We start from the raw sequence: 17,406 nt of genomic DNA, 5'->3' as shown, positions 1-17,406 counted from the left end.
TCCAAAATGTGCACTAAGAACCATTATAAGAAATACTGCATTTAACTGCACTGAAGGAAGATTAGGAGTTTCAAACTGGTTTCCTTACACTTCAGTAATTAAAACTCCAGACCACTTTAGCACCCCAATAATCAAAATCCGATCTATTAAAAATGAGATGTCCAAAGACGAGAGAGGCCTAATCATGATGCCAGTTTAGCAGCGGTCTGGACATATTGCACAATTACTGCTTTTTTGAATGAGTGGAAGGTGTTGATGTGTATTTGCCAGAGCAGTTTGCCTTCCTGAGTTCTTTAAAGCAAGTGGTTAACAATAACGCATGTCTGAAAACACAGGCCATGTATTTTTTAAAAATCTGCTTTTGAAATAAAAGTCTACTTGCGAGGCCAGTAAATCTTACCCCAATGTATATAACTATCATTTTGCTGTTTATCCGTGTAATCAGGCAAATCTTGATGGTAGCCAACTGGACCTCTGCAATAAAAGGATTTTTATCTATTTGAATGATCAAGTCTGAATTTTAACCCTTTTGCTCCCTGCTATGCACTTTCACAAAGCTCATCCTTGTCCATTCAAACCATTCTGAAAGCTATAACATTTGTATTATGATTGTAAAACAGACACGTAAAGTTCAGAACAACTTGAAAATTGTGATCGTTATGATACCATCCGGGGGCCAATTCCTGCTTGCCTTATCTGTGCGCGTAACCCTATCAAAATCAATGGGACTGTTTAATCAATAAGGAGAGCAGGATTCGGCACTGCTGTTAAAATAAAATAATAAGCAGTGGCTACATGAACCCTGGAAGACTTTTTTTCTGTTTATAAACTGTGTGTATGAAAACTGTTTCATTTAATTACCCAGCCTGTCTGAGTATGAATACAAAATTCGTATGCAATAGTTGAAATAGATATGGGGATGGTATGTCTGTGCTCAGAAAGGGGAATGAAGGAAGAGCTAGCTAATGAAGTGATTACTGACAACATTTCTCATACCATATTATTTAGTTTATCAGTTTCTATAGAGCCTACCACCATGGCAAGAACATATAATCTTGAAGTCCAGCCTGGTCCTTGCCTTAGGGGCCTCTATAAATATTAATACATAATATTGTGGCTGATGTACTATAAATCACATGAAATGCTGGAGGAAGAAGGTGGTAAAATTTGTCATCAGTATGAATGTGTTCAACTATGCATCTCATATGATATGACAGGAGCTTATATAAAATGTAGATTATCAGCAACAAGTCTCTCATACCTGAGCCTTTCTCATTATGCTCTTTTACCTTAAACTATAGTTACTGCTTGTTATTTTAATACCCAAGAGAGCAGTACACATGCAAATCCACATTCAGTTTACAATCCCAGGATCTGATACTGATCTTCCTCATATCTGTTTTACACTGGTGTGAATCCACCAGGCCTGTTCTGATCTCACTTATACCCATTTTACCCCAGTGAAAATAAAGCTAAATTGATTTTAGTATAGCTACTCTTGACTTACACTAGTGTAAATGAGATGCCCATGCAGGCCCTAATGGGCTTATTCTGATCCTGTGGAAAAAGTTGCTTTCTCTGCCTGGGGCACTTCGGTTTTCCTTGGGGTCAGGACCATATCATCTTCGGAGTGCTAAAATCAGCCACACTGAAGTTCATAGGAAAGGGTGAGTGGTAACAAATCTGTGCAATTAGCTCAGTTTGTCAAGTCCTCAAACTCTGTCCCCCTCTTTCGAATATGAGGATCGCAGTGCTATTTGCAGCTCCTTCCAAAACATCTGGAATTGCAATCCACTGAAAGGTTTTCTCTCTGTTTTGCAGTCCTGGTACCTGGGATAAAAGCCACAGCTTCCCATCACCCACCGGACAGACCACCTGACTCCTTCCCAACTCCGTAACATGGAAGCAGCAGCAACACCGTGCAGTTACTTCACGTCAGTGGAAGGAGAGATGAACAGCTACCGACAGCAAACAAGTAGTACATGGAAATGGCAAATGTTATGGTCAATGGCAAAGGCCATAACTTCTCTGAGATTTTTTTAGACACCTTCGGGACTGTTGTGATTTCTCATATGGTGCTGGAAATGGTTGGGCTTTGTAATTTTTGAAGTGTTTCATTGGTAGTGTAAGTATTAGGTGACACTGGGTAGAACTAGCCTCTGCTGCTGCTTACTGACTCGCTGTTGTAACACACTTTCCATATGGAGCCTAACTGTTTTACAGCATTTTCATTGATTTTTTTTTTCCCATGCAGGTGTGAGACTTCTTGAGAAATCATGAAACACACTTAAACTGTAACTTTTGTAGTAGGTGAATTCTGCAATATATAAACGTACAGGACAGACATGGGGCATGTTTTTCTGTAACAGATCGGGGGGGAAATGCAGTTTTTTTGTTTTGTTGTTGGTCTTTTTTTTTTTTTTTTTTACAGTTAGATACATAACATGAACAATATGAGCATTGTCAACAGGTTTTTTTCCACTCAAGTTGCAGAGTGATTTAAAACATCAAACTACTACTATTCACTAAAAAAAGAAAAAAAGGAAAAAAAAGAAAAAAGTTTGAAATGCTGCACTTACATAACATTTTTTCAACAATTTTCAACAATTACACAAAAATTCATGCAGAAATGGGGAAGTTGGTCTGTTTTGACAGAAACTGACAGGAATCAAAACAATCGAATTTTGAATTGAGTAAAGTGCAATTTCATTGGATAGCTAAATATCTTTGTAAGATAGAGATTGTTGAAAATTCTATTTTTGTTTTCCAAGTCCTTCCACCCCAGGACTCTAAAGTATTGGGGTAAAAAACAGCCTTGCAAGAAAAAGGGGAGCTATTTTTGCTTTTTATGTTTTTTATTGTTAAACTTGTATCCCTTTAAAACTGAAGGAAAATTAAAAAAAAAAACTAATGGTGCTTTTACCACAATATGTTAACTACATTAAATGCTAATTAATCATTTTCTGTTATCAAAGCACATAACTAAAATGAAATCATAATATCTGTTAATTTTATAAGCTAAAAGTCACTATAATGGATTATGCCAATTCTGACAAATTTTACGTCTTTCCGGCAATATAGGGTTTATCAGTTCTCAAACACCTTGGGAATCACATAGAACTGTCCAGAAATTAAAACACCTTTGTGTCCCTGAACTGGTACTTTTTCTGGACTACAAAGAAAACAATACAGAAACGAATGCTGATGTGACAACTTAACGCCAGTTCAAAGCAAGGGCACTTGCTGAAAAAGAAAAAAAGTTTGGACCCCAAACGTCCTGTATCTTATGTACAAAAAAAAAAAGAAAAAAAAGGAAAAAAAGGAAGAAATAAAAAAAAAAGAGTGCAAGTGATTTTTCCTATCAGACAGCGGAGCATCCCTTTGCTTCACATGTGACTTTAAGAAGGTTTCCTATACTATACATATATATACGTTCTGGTTGGCAAGTCCAGCTAATCAGAGAAAGTCTCTGCATGTTCTAGTGTTAGTAACTAATTTTTATATAGTTAATGTAGGGTAAAGTAGAGTGCATTAAGACACAATATTGTAATCCCTATTCCAGGCACTTGCCTTTAAACTATGTTTGTATGGCCCTTCAGAAGGGTTTCTACTACTGTCCTATACAATCAAGTAACTGAAATTCTTGGGAAGACACTTTGCTCCTCATCTTTTCCCTGAAACAATGTTTTTTTTTTTTCTTAATTTGCACGAAACAAAAAAAAAAACAAAAACAAAAAATTCCATATCAATGTGCCTTGCCCTGGATAGCGATTATTTGTGGAATTGTTGCACATGTTCCTATATTGAAAGGGGTTTTTCCCTAGTCAAGCATTTGGAGACACTTTTTGTAAATGTGACTTTTATGTCAGCCATTGTCAGTTTCAACATCTAGAATTAAATAGAATGTTAGTTGTTCCGCAGATAGGAGTAGTGTTTATTGTCCTGTATGGTCAGTGGCAGTGCTATTCTGAGATCTGTAGATGCTAGATTATCAGTATTTTTGGATGTTGCTGCATTTTACATTTTATTTGGAGTCTTCCTTTTGTTTTGTTTTTCCCAGATATATGAAAATATGCAATACCTGCTTATATCATGTAGAAAAGCTTAGCAATTATTAATTTTTCTTTTATTTTTTTTTATTTGACCAAAGTTGGTGCTGCACTTGACGCAGTGTGTTTTAGGTGTTTGTCTTTGTACTTATGTGATTTTGAATGCACATGCAGGAAGGGCTCTTCTTAGAGAAGCAGTCAAACTGTGAAGCACTAAGCTGAACCCTGCTTCAAGCAATTTTTGTTTTACAATTGTTCCTTTCACAAGCAAGCCTTAAAAAAAAAACAAAAAAAAACTTCCTTTTTCTTCAGATCCCACACCCATTTTTATTAGCAGACTGCAATCAAGCCACATTCAACAAAAGTATATAATGCCCATTTTTATATGCACGTTTTTAAACTTCCAAGTTCTGAAAATTGTTTACTGGTTATTCTCTATTTAAGGAAAAAAATAAAATGTTTTGGATTTTCATATGTGTCTGATAAGTGGTTGAGTAGTCATTTTGCTCTGTTGTATTGTGTGATTGTTAGTATATGGTATCACATCCTCTAGCCAGCATCCTTTGCCTTCCCTATAGCACTTAGCTGGGCATTACTTTATTAAGACATATGTGCACTAAAAAAAATAATAATAAAATTAAAAAATAGCAGCTTTCAGTGCTTCACAGTGAAGGGAAAAAAGCCTAGACAAACATTTTGTCAGAACCTTGCTATAAGCCAAGGTATTACCAGTAAATTGGTTGTATATACAATAAAATTGCACCCTTTTTTAAACAAAACAAACTTAAGCAATAGTTTGGGCAGTTAGTTGTTTTTAGTGAGCATGTTGTAGTCATGGCTGCAAAGAGAGAGAATTAAACTGCCCACTCAGAAGATATGTAATTTGTATGTTGTATAGTTTTATTGAGTACACTGATTTATTCTACCCTATTTTATAATGCAGGACTTTTGTAATGTTGTTTAAATGAGGACAAATTTCTGTCAAATTAGCTTAGTGGAATTTCTGATTGTTCGTTATAAAGGCAGCGTTCATAGAATTGCTTTTTTTTCCCTTTGGGAACTGGATTTAAGTTAAAAACTTTCCTGTTTCCGTTTTGTATGTATTTAAATACAGTTATTTTTCTTCTCTCAATGGTATAGCATATTCCTATGCTTGAGAAGTATAGGCTACTGAAGAACCATTGTAAATGGACAGTACAGGTATGCTGTATTTTTGAAGGTATTTTGTCGCATTAAGTTTGATGACGCTAAAGTTAGGGAATTCTGATCAGAGTTGCAGAAAAAATGTTTTAAAGGCTTTAAAACATTAAGTAGGCGGTCAAGGGTGTTAATCAACAGTGGTTGTAAAGTATTAAACACACTAAATTAAATTTTTGTTCGCCTTATTACCATGCAGAAAACACAGCAGTTCAGTTCTGTTCAGGTATGGAGAACAAACAGTTTTTTATTCCTCAAAGTAAAGCAAAGACTGGAGTTCTGAGCAAGTCAGCTGCTTGGGGTGTGCAGCCTACAATAAAGAAAACATGCAAGAGCCAGGCGGACAGTGTTGGTCCCTAATTCAGAATCCGATTACATTTCCTTCCCCTTTTAAATAGTTTTATTAGTTTGCTAAAAAATAATGCAAACAACTTCTATTCCCTCTCCACCCACTCTCTGGAAATTTTGTCAGACATAAATACTGACTCATACTCAACTCCCTCCTCCCCCCACCCCACAAATTTAAAGATTTAAAAATTGCTTGTCACAAATTCCTTTCACTAGTTCATTCCTCACTTTTCCTTTTTTTGAACTAGGCCACTTGCTTTTGTTGTGCTGCGCACCCCAGCAATGCCGTTCTTTATTCCTTGTCCTTTATCATAAAACTTACGGGCTAAAGTTAGGCAGCCATGGCATACTTTGTCTCCGCTCTTTATTCCCGCTCATCCCTCCTCTCTTGAGGTTGAAGGGTAAAGGAAACACAAACTTTCCTCAACTCCACAGTATTCAGTCAGCCCACAGGAATATGCAAAATCCCTCTAACTTTGTTTTTCTTTCACTATTTCTTTTTGTTCCATATATTTTGCAGCTTTGTAGTAACAGTGTTATAAAATATTTACTGTACAAAAAAATACAAAAAAACCCAGATACATAGCCTAAAACAGTTTTTTTTTTCCTTGTGGTGATTTTTTTTTTTTAAAGAATGTCAGTTAATATTGTACTTTGCATTTGTCTCTGGAAATATCTTCTTCTTCTTTTCTTTTTTTTTAGAAGGCCTCCATCGAACAAAATTAAAAACACAACCGGCATGATAATGTAAGGAGAGCTTCAATGGCACCTAAAAACTAAACAAACAAATCTCATGAGATCTGTTGAAGGAAGGTCTCATGAAGTGAACGCTGCCTGCTAGGCAGGATTTTCATCAAATCAGTCTTGCAATGCCAATTTTGTCTTGAAGTCAATGCATGTATTACTGTTTGACAGTAAACCCGGCTATGCCATCATCAAGTCCAAGGCTGTGCAATAGTCTAATTAGTATTGAGGACATTTTCCTTTTATTTTTTCCAATAAAAAAGCAGTGGGATGAAAATTGCTTTGATATATAGCAGGTAACATTGAAGCTATTCCATAGCACTTAACTGTAGTGAATACTGTGTCACCAATTCTGAAATCAATTTAATGTTTAATGCAAATCCATTACATGGTGCTATTACAGGCTGGCAAAATGATTTACAAAAATGTGACAACTTGGGCTCAATTCACTCTGCTTTCCAACAATGTAAATGCATAGCAGTGTTTATCTGCATGAGAACTATGCACTAATCTGTCTGAAAAAAAAAGAATATATCAACTTTGGTATCTACTTTCCGTTTACTTAAATCCTTGCCTTTTTGGTCATTGTTATAATGCCAGCTTTAGGACAGAGAGAATTATAAGAAAACCAGCATAATACCTGATATATTAAAATGTAGTGCCTGTGAAATCTGTATTATATTGCTCTTCTGAAGTAAGATTTTTTCTACACCGGTAGCCTTCGCTGTCTGTCAGAACCTTCTGATATAGGTGATGTAAAATAACCGTACAATATTAATGCATGCTATTCCATAATGCTTAGTGAGCTGTATGAATATTACTCAAAGTTATGTTAGTCTTTTTTTCTGACTTGGTTCGTGTCAGATAGGTTTAAAAATATTTCACTGAGAACGCAAATTCTGTCTTTTCTTGATTTGGGGTGTTTTCAGTATTTTGGAGGTATACATTTACTTAAATTCAGTATTACTTGTGTTGGTTTTTTTTTTCTTTTTCCTAGAGGGCAGGCATGGGTATTGAGACCAGAAATCCGTGCCTGGTAAGATTTTTGTCTCAAAAGCTACCATAAGAATTCCAAGAGAACATATGTATAAAGTTTAAATTTAAGGGATAGTTCTCAAACCCATAACTGAGACTTAGCTGATGTCGAAAGCGCTTTCTTAATGAGCAGCGTTTAACCAGGTACCCATGCTTGACCCTTTTTCACATCAGACCTCCTCATATAAAAGAAAAAATCCTTAAAAAAAAGAGAGAGAGAGAGAGAAAGAAAAGAAAAAAAAAGAAAAATCTCATGTGGCTGTTTAGTTTCAATATTTTTCCTTCAAACAAAACTCTGTACAAACTTTGGGCCTGATTCATAAAAGACCATTTGCTATTAACACGGGATTTTGGTGTACTTTTCTCATCCAAATCTGAGAACACTTTCTTTCTAAGTATATGCTTCAGCAAGACCCTCTTCCCTGTGCACAAGCACCCGCCTGCCTTTTATGTCCCCTGAGGGCTACACACCCCATAACAGGAGCAGAATCAATCAGAAAAGATGGCCATAGCAGGGGACAGAATGTCATGTCCAATACCTGAAATACACAAGAATTTTAAAAGGAAAGGGGAATGTAGAGGAGAGGACAGCCCTATACTGCACTCTGGCCATTACATGGGTTTTATGCATTTATGTGTGATGTTCCTTGATTACAAAAGGAATTAGTCTGTTCCATAGCAAAATATGCTAGGTGTGCTACCTCTGATTTCTACAGAGACCATTCATAAAGGAAAACACTCACAATGTAAACTTTGGTACTTTTTACAGTGGATTTTAAGGAAGACTGTTTTCCACTTAGTCTATACCTTTGCCAATGAGTGAATAAAACAATATTCTTTACCCAAATCTCCCCTCTCCTCCTCCTTTCTACAAATTCATAATTTTTTTAGAAAGAAGAAAGGCAAATAAGGTGAATGATTCGCTTTAGAGTTGAGTATGGTAGCTGTAAACTCTCATCCTTTACCACTGGTTTTGTTACTTCTGTAGAAATGCAGGGTAAATAATGGTTACCAATACCATACAATGGAGGTTTACAAAATTGTTTGCTGTGGACATACAATCAGTGGGAAATCCCCATTCTGCACCTGTATTGGGTTTCTTCCCACAGTTCAGCATTCGCCCAGCTCCTCTTACCCTTGTCCACTCAAGTTCCTCATTTTAATTTTCAGTTTGCTGGACAAAACACTTCTAATGGATGTGTGAAAGATCTGCTGGAAAATCACTTAGTACCCGTGTTAATACCATGTTGTCTTCATGGTTTTGAGTCGAGCCCCTTGTACCTCTCGTATACTTGTATTGACTCTCATAGTTACCATTTTAGTTTTACTGTGTTCTGTGAAAAAGAATTGAAATTGGTTGAGAATCACTGTGGGCATCCATTCTTATTCAACTAAATCTCTGCAGGTTTTTTGAGCTGGTGTGGATTAGTTTAACTCTTGTATTCAACCATTAGTGCTACCACCTTCTCACATTACAATACAATTACTGGAAGCAAGTACTGCATTTCCTATGCAACAAAAAAAGGAAAATAAAAAATTGCTAATGCTAACAAACGGTGTTGTTCTTTACTTTGTGCTGTGCCCTTGTGTGCTTCTGGGGCCACCATAATTATTGCCTGTTGAAACACGACTTTAATATCGGGTATGTAACGGAGCTCTTCGGGCCAGCTTCATGCCTTTTATCTGGTTCCACTTCATTAGCTAGTCCCCAGACATGTGGACTTTCAGTTGCATTGACTCGTAAATAAATATGTAACAAACTATACTTTTCAGTTCTGTGGGTGTCCTGTTTACAAACATTATGGATTCAAAATAACTATATAGTCAGTCTAAAAAAGAGGGGATACTTCTTGCTGAAATGAACAGAGAACATGCATTAATTTTGAAAACAGTAGGGCATGTCTTAAGGTCACCCTTAAGTACACTGATATGCGACATGAGGTCACTAAGTATCAACTTGCACTCTGGTCCTTAGCATTTGAATTCCATTTTTAGTGCTTTGTAAATACAGATATTTTATGCAGGTATCTGGAGTTATAGTATAAATGAGATACCCATGAATGTAAAGCTTATGTGGAGATAGAACAGAGAGACTGTTTTTCACAATTTGTAAGTGTTCTACCATATATGACACAGTTTTTAAAATAATTTAACCATTTTTTAAATTTACTATTGACAAAAGTAACTGTTTGCAGTTGAGTAGCAGGTACTTTCTCAAACACTTCTAGGTAAAAGTTTGTGCTGAGTATCCCACTAGATTAGACGTGTTGTACATCTCTTATGTTTGGCATCGTAATAATAGAAGATACATGCTACCTCTGAAATACACTGCACCTTTCTAAAGCAACACAGACATACAGGTGTAATGTGAATTCTTCTATGTGGTTTTGAGGGAAATATTTTTTTTTTAATAAATGTTTTTCTACACACACAAAGCTCTTGTACTTTTTTCTTAAATATATATATTTTAATGTATACAGGAGCATGAAAGTCTTTGGCTATTTTTGTAGCTGGAGTATGTTTGATGTAACCATTCTCTAGTACCCTCATCTTGTATCCATTTCATGTGCAGCAACACTGGGCCAAATTCTGCTCTTGATTTCATCCAGTCAAAATTGGAGCTGCTTCACTGATTTACTGCAAGAAGAAAAGACCCACCAGCTCACCTAGGATTCAGCTGAAGTCAGTGGATTTATTCCAGGTTTGCACCATGGTAATTGAGGGTATGTCTCTACACAGCAACTACAAATTCATGGCTGGCCCATGCCAGCAGACTTGAGCTCACAGGGCTCAGGCTGTGGGGGCTGTTTCACTGCTGTCCATACTTCTGGGCTTGGGCTGGAGCACTGGGACCCTCCCATCCCGTAGGGTCCTAGAGTCCGAGATCTATCCCAAACCGGAAAGTCTACACAGCAATGATACAGCCCCTCACAGCAAGCCCTGTGAACCCAAGTTGGTACAGGCCAGATGAGGGGTTTTGTTTGCTGTGTAGACATACCCTATAAGCGGACTTGTGCCCATTAGATTTGATTTTTCTCTCACGTCAGTATTAGACAAGAGTAGTTACACTGAAGTCATTCAAATTCAACAAGAATTAAACCAAAGTGCAAGAGGAGAATCAGGCCCATTCCACCCAATTACACCTTTAGTTAAGGCCATGTGTTATTTCACATATAAACTATCTATTGTTCAAAATACTTTAACACATTTTTGTCTCCAGCTCACGCCCACCTCCAAGTTTGATTTTTGCACATACCTGAGTAATACTTGCATAGAATTAACTCCTTGCATCCCATTTTCCTCCTGAATGACCATGTAAGAGATCTTTTTTTTTTTATTAGAAACAAATGCATCACACAGAATTACCTTTCAAGTTAAAAAAACAAATAAATGGGTGGAGAGTGAGAACTTGACAAATACACCAAAAAGGTCCAAACTGGGCAAATTCTCCTCTTCCACTAATCCCAGAAAAGTCACCTAAATTAAAGGTGAACTTGGGACCTTCTCCAACTCTCTCTGTTGGAAGCTATGAAATCTCTGTGGTAACCATTTACAATTGAATAATCCAGTTCATCAACGGTAAAAAGATAATTATATTCACTTCATAAAGTCGATTCAGCCCAGGAAAAGCTAGGAAGGTTTTGCTGGTAGTCAAGAAAATCTGCCCTACAATATGTTAGACCAGTTACAGCAATTGGAACACAGGTAGATGTTCTCTTCTGTCTATTTCAACATTTTTACTAAGTAGGTCTAATCAAATGACCACATTTCAGTATTTCTATAAATCCATCACTACACAAACATACTTGTTTTTAGAGCTGGGCAAAATTTTCTATGGGGTGGTTTTCTATCAGACCTTGAATTTTCCACACACAAAGCATGGTTGAAAATTCAAAATTTCTTGTAGAAAATTCAATTTTGACAGCAAAAAAAAAAGCCCCTGATTTTTTAAATACAATTTGTATCCAGAATGTTTGGTTATTTTTATACCAGCTTCACTCAGTTTCTATAAATAGAGACATGTAGTGTTTGGTTAAATGAGTTCACTGTCTCAGTTAATTTCCCTGTGCATGGGTAACCGCATCAAAAAAGGCTCCAGCCACAACAGGTATGTTTGCTGGCGGTTTCAGCAGTGAGGCCAGTGATGGGCCACAGAGACAGACATACTATGCGATCCCTGGAGGTGGTTCCTTGCTACAGGTCAGAATTGAGACACATTGGCAGGGCAGTGTAAGGAACCGTGTGTTGCCATGGGCCCTGTAGAATTTGCTCTATGGATATGATGAGAGTGCGGTACTTTCGCCAGCACGATTTTTACACACATATATGAATAGATATAAAAAATTAACATAAAATTTAAAAAAAAGTTTATTAAATGTCAAAAGGCAAAAGTTTCTCTTGACCCCATATTCATCCCTGACCCCTTTGAAATCTGATTTCTTCTATCTCTGGTCAACTGAAATTGCTCTCACTAATGTTACTCATTAACTCTTTTTTTCCTTTTTGGTCATGCCCTCCTCTACTCACTCACTGCCTTGCACGTCTGACTGCACTTTCTTGACTGTCCTACCTCTTATAGAGTCATAGAATCATAGAATATCGGGGTTGGAAGGGACCTCAGGAGGTCATCTAGTCCAACCCCCTGCTCAAAGCAGGACCGATCCCCAATTAAGTCATCCCAGCCAGGGCTTTGTCAAGCCTGACCTTAAAAACTTCTAAGGAAGGAGATTCCACCACCTCCCTAGGTAATGCATTCCAGTGTTTCACCACCCTCCTAGTGAAAAAGCTTTTCCTAATATCCAACCTAAATCTCCCCCACTGCAATTTGAGACCATTACTCCTTGTTCTGTCATCTGCTACCACTGAGAACAGTCTAGAGCCATCCTCTTTGGAACCCCCTTTCAGGTAGTTGAAAGCAGCTATCAAATCCCCCCTCATTCTTCATGTGTTATCACTATTATTTATTCTTGATTCTGATAATGCTCAGACTGTACAAACACAAAAAAAGACATGATCCCTGTCCTGATGAGCTTACATCCAAAAAAACCCACATTGAACACACAGATGGCCAGTAGAGAAAAGAGGACCATCCAGGAAGTATGGTGTCCTGTCCAGATGATCCAAATTGGCCATCTCCTGCTCATGCAAAGTTTTAAGGATAGTATATCTAGGTCATGGTATAAATGGGATGAGGAGAGGGAAGTGACCTTGTAGTCCAGCATATATGTAAGCATGTCATGGAGGCAAGTGCTGAGAAGTTTATTGGAGATGCAGACAATCAACAAGCAAAGGCTGGTGTTTTTGGCAGAGTAGAATGGAGAGTGAAAATAGGGGAGATTGAATAAGCTCAGATTTTTGAAGCACCTTGGAGGCAAGGACAAGATGGTTGAACCTGATATGGAAGAGGGGAGATTAAAAGAGGGCAGTGACAAGGTCAAGCCAATAGACAAGGAAGATGCTCTTAATGGTGGTATTTTGTATTGACTGAAGTAGTGAGAAGAAAAGAGTAGGGGGAGTGAGAAGCGGGAGAGATATTCAGTATGCAAGATAAGGAGGACCTGAATGAGAGTCCTGAGTGTTGTGATAGAAAGAAAAGGGACAATCTTAGGAATGTTTGGGAGGAAAAAGAAGCAGAATTTGGACCTGGCTGGTATGTGTGAGACAAGGGAGAGCATACGATAACCTGGGTTTTGGGATGTCGCTGGTAGAAAAATGTGCAATTGTTTCCATGTCACAGTGTTCAAAATGGAAATATTTTCTGTGGGTTTTTTGGAGGGGTTGTTGAAAATTTTTACTACCTATTTTTTCAAAAACTTTTGAAACTGGTCAGCTTGGAATGATTTTACTTCTGAAAGTCAAAATTTGTAATGCTACCCCTGCCTCTACTTTAGTTCCCTTTTCCTCCACTAAGAGCAATGACGTAAGTGGTGTCCAGAGTCGCTTTGTTTGGTGTTTTGGTTTGGTTTTGGGGAGGTGGGGGGACTCTCACTTTTTTCCCTTTGCAATTCTGTAACTTTGCCAAAGCTGAGGCCATTTTGGAAAAGCTAGAATGGCAAAAGAAAAGAGACAATTAAGTGGGGGGGGGGTCCTGTGCATCATTCATTCTTTAATTCAGTGGTAGTGTCTTCAAGGATGTCACCAACCTGACGAGCTACACTTACAAACGTTTTCAAAAAAGAGGCCACATTTTTCCATTGGAAAAAAGTATCAAACAAAAAAACTTTCAATCAGCTCTAGTTATGGGCCCGTGTGCTAGGGAAGAAGATGGTGTTGCCGACAATGGCAGAGAACTGGGGGAGGCGGGGGAGATGTAAGGCATTACATTTGGACCATTTTGAATATAATTCAATAGTGAGATGTGAAGAGATGTCAGCCAGTCTGAGACACAGTGCTGGGTGGAAAAAGCCAAGTCAAGAGTGGCCAGGTAGGTTTCAGAGTCACCAGGCTAGCGCTCATAACTGAAACCAAATGTGTGAGGCTAGGGCAAAGGAAAGCGTCTTAGGGTCAAACAGAGATAACATGATAGAGGCGGAGGTTCTGGCAAAAGATTCTGAAGGACACGTCAAAGGCACTGGAAGAAAGCCAAGGGAGGAAGGTATTGAGAAAGCACAGGGAGGACAAGATGATCAGCAGTGCCAAAAGCAGAACGGTCAAGGAAGAGGAGGAGGATGAAGTAGGGGCCAAGAAGAGATCAGTAGTTGGTCCCAGAATCAGGGAAGATATAAAGGTGGCTTACACCCAAGTTCTGTGTGAGCTCAGCATGGTCAGCTGTGTCTTGTATATCTAGATCTCATTTTATTAAAATGCTCTTCAGTGTTAAGAAACTTTGAAGCATTGGATACTGCCCTTAAGAAGGCCACTGACCTGAACAAGCTATATTTCCCTTGGAAAAGGCAGTATTCTTAAGTTTTGGTCTTCTGGGTCTAGCACAGGCAGGGCTTACAGTTATCCCCTTTGTTTGTACAGAGCAAAAACTAATTCAGCAAACCCTCCAGCCAGAGGAGGATCAGACACAAGCCCACCCCATCTACCACTTACAATGCTGCCAACTGCAGTGAGGCCAGGAACGTGATTACTATGCAGAGCAGTTCAACCAGTGATCAGTGGGCTTTGGTGCTCATCAGAACAGACTCCACTGCCGAATTTGCATCTCCACCCACATGCGATCACACAGTTCCAACCTCACCAGTGCACCCAGGGAAGAGACAAACACTATAGAATATGGGTCACAATCTGTTATCCACTGGGGCAATTGTTCATCTCACAGCAGACCACACTACAGGTGTCTATTCCCATGAGCCTCAATTACTCCATGGGCCTACTCACTTGCTTAATTTTAAGCAAGTGCATAAATGCTTTACAGGATCAGAGCCAGGATGTTCAATACCTTGTAGGTGCGAGCCCTAACAGTATCTAAGTCTGTGTAGAAAAACCTTGCAAAGCACTATATGCAACTGAAAAACGTTCATGGAACACTACAGTTTGGTCACTGTGTGGGCATGGTGTACAATGCAATGGCCAAATGCAGAATCACAAGATAATTTATGTGTTTTATAGACATAAGGGCTGGTCATTAAAATGCCCCCTGACGGCTCTGGGCCTAAAAGTCTCATGAGGGATGTATTCAGGTGTTCTCTTGACGTCTTGTGTGTAGAGAGTAGGAAAAGGACTCTCCCATAGAAATGGTGTTAAAATGCAGCAACATTCTTGGTATTCCTCCACTGTGGATCTTACACACTGAGAGGAATTGATATGCTCTCATTAAGCTATGTGGAAGATGTGCAGTAAATATGCCAAAGGTCATGACTGGATCCCTAAAGTAAAGAAGTAAAGCTCCCTTGACAGTTCAGTTCTGCTGTAGGCATTATCTACACTAAGAAATGTATCTCTACTGGTGGCAGAATGGTGGTACTGCATCATATCTGGTGGACCTACTCTCAGCAGGCTTAGAAGACAGGATGTTTAAAATGCTGACAGCCACATGGAGCCCTGTTTACATTCATGCTTCCACTGGTAGAGCTGAAGTGGTGAAAGCACTGGTGGGAAATTTTAGCCAAGTTATGGCCTTGCTGCAGGAATTACAGAGTTTGGTTCTATGGCCTCTGATATTCAGGTCAGTTTTGGTGACCATAATGGTCCCTTCGGGCCTTAACATCTATGGAAACTTAGTGGGGGGGAAGCCCATATGTAGAAACAGTCTTGGCACAAAGATATTTCTTTTGGACAAGTCACAGGATGGAGAGTCAGAGATCTACCACTGTACATGAACTTGATCAAGTCATTTAACCTCTCTGCACTCTCAATTTCCTCATCACTCAGAATGGTGACAATAAGATTTGTCTACTTTCAGGGATAAATTAATGCTTGTAAAGTGCATCAATATCGTTGAATGGGAGGTGCACATTATTATTCTGACTAAAATGGCTCCACTCGGATTGAAAGGTACACTAGAAGGATACAGAATACACATAGCACTGCGGGGGGTAGAGGGGGGCATCCCATTGATTAACAGCAAATATTAGCCAAGTGCAAACTATCCACAATCACAAATGGCCTTAGGTAAAGACAATATGTAATAGTGTATACTATTGACTGTAAAAATTAAGCATTCTACTGTTCCATTTAGTGGTGCAGCCCCTATTACAGGCTCACATGGTAAGTTGAAATACTGACATGCTGTGTTTAAGCCAATGTTGTCCTAGTCCAATACTCCTAAGCAGCTGCCAGTCCTCGGCACATTCAAGCATGGCTTTGGCTCCAGAACTAATTTTCTTGTATTTCTATGCACGGAGGAGAGATTTCCATAATACATTCTGCTACTACATCTGGCTGAAACTAAGAGAAACAATAGAACCTGTTTACAGGCAGATTTATATGAGCAGTATCCCATCGAAACATGTACTTTACTCTGCATAGATTTTACACACACACAAACACACACAACATATTACAGCACAGTGTTTGAAAGATCGTAGCTGAAACAGAAGTTTGTTGGGAAGTCGTAAAAAAATAAACTTAGCCAAGAATTTAAGACCGGCAGTGGCACTAAGAATATTTTTATCGAGCATATTTTTTCATGGAGTTCAACCCCATTGACCTCATCCAGGTTGAACTTTACAAAAACAAGAAGAGATTTTAACTTCTTTCATTGCCATAGGTTTTTGCAATGTGCAAATTGGGTTTAATGTGCATTTGCTGTAAACAAAAGGAACTTTCTAAGACCATTTCTGTTTCTCACCGATAACAGAAGCATATTCTGAAAACTACAGGAATGGGAGGTTACATTCAAACTTGAAACATATCACTCCTGCAATAAGGTTGCATTTGTTAGCGAGTTAGTGGCTAGTGAAATTTCAAACTGAAAGTTGTCTACGGTGTACTTATGTCAAATTTCAATATTCTAGACAATCTAGGCTCTTTTCTAATGCAGACTATGCCAAATTGCTTTTGTATTGATGATATATAATCTTCAGAAATTTTCAATCTTCTTTCAGGCTTATTGTTATTACAATGATCTCCTCAGGGGATTACTTATATGTCATGAAACAACAGCCTTTTAAATTCATGTTATGGGCTGATCTAGCTATTTAATCTTTTCCTTAAATGTAAATGTTTCTGATGATATGGAAAGAAAAGGAAGGGGAAAGCATTATTAAGGCAGTGGGTTAGTCTAATGTCTTTTATCCGCCAAAGACAAGCCATGACTGGAAATATTTATTGGTTCAATACTTCAGCAACATGGTATTAATTGCCGCTGAGTGTTTTGATAGGTAGTTAGCACAAGGGTATTAATGAAAATAGCACCACTTCATTTTAAAATTAACTACTTGGCCATTCAGCAACACGAGCTGATAAATTATGGCAATAAATTTGTGATGGAGATTTATGTAATCGTAACTCAAATTCAGGCCTGTGGGCACATTCGGATGAGGCTATGTGAGAAGTAACTCAGAAGGAACACTATACTACAGTTCTCAAAGCGGCCATACTTTTAGGCCTGCACTGGCTGCTTTACAATGTCTCCCCTTCCTTA

At 38.3% G+C, this 17,406-nt stretch overlaps 1 protein-coding gene across 9 annotated transcripts in view; it reads left to right on the top strand.

Annotated features, from left to right (window-relative positions):
* NFIA (nuclear factor I A) overlaps positions 1–8,927 on the top strand; it is a 469,138-nt gene extending 460,211 nt beyond the window's left edge. For all 9 annotated transcript variants that reach the window (XM_075131796.1, XM_075131795.1, XM_075131792.1 and 6 more), the window contains one exon: positions 1,822–8,927. Coding sequence is in view for 1 of the 9 variants with exons in the window: in XM_048862026.2 (XP_048717983.1) it covers positions 1,822–1,839 (18 nt within the window). In the remaining 8 variants the exon portion in view is untranslated. The remainder of the gene's footprint in view (positions 1–1,821) is intronic.
* Positions 8,928–17,406: the final 8,479 nt, after the last annotated feature.

The sequence above is a fragment of the Caretta caretta genome, chromosome 8 (genome assembly GCF_965140235.1).
Source record: "Caretta caretta isolate rCarCar2 chromosome 8, rCarCar1.hap1, whole genome shotgun sequence".
In the NCBI taxonomy this organism is placed as follows: domain Eukaryota; kingdom Metazoa; phylum Chordata; order Testudines; family Cheloniidae; genus Caretta; species Caretta caretta.
This window is presented reverse-complemented; position numbering and strand designations above follow the sequence as displayed.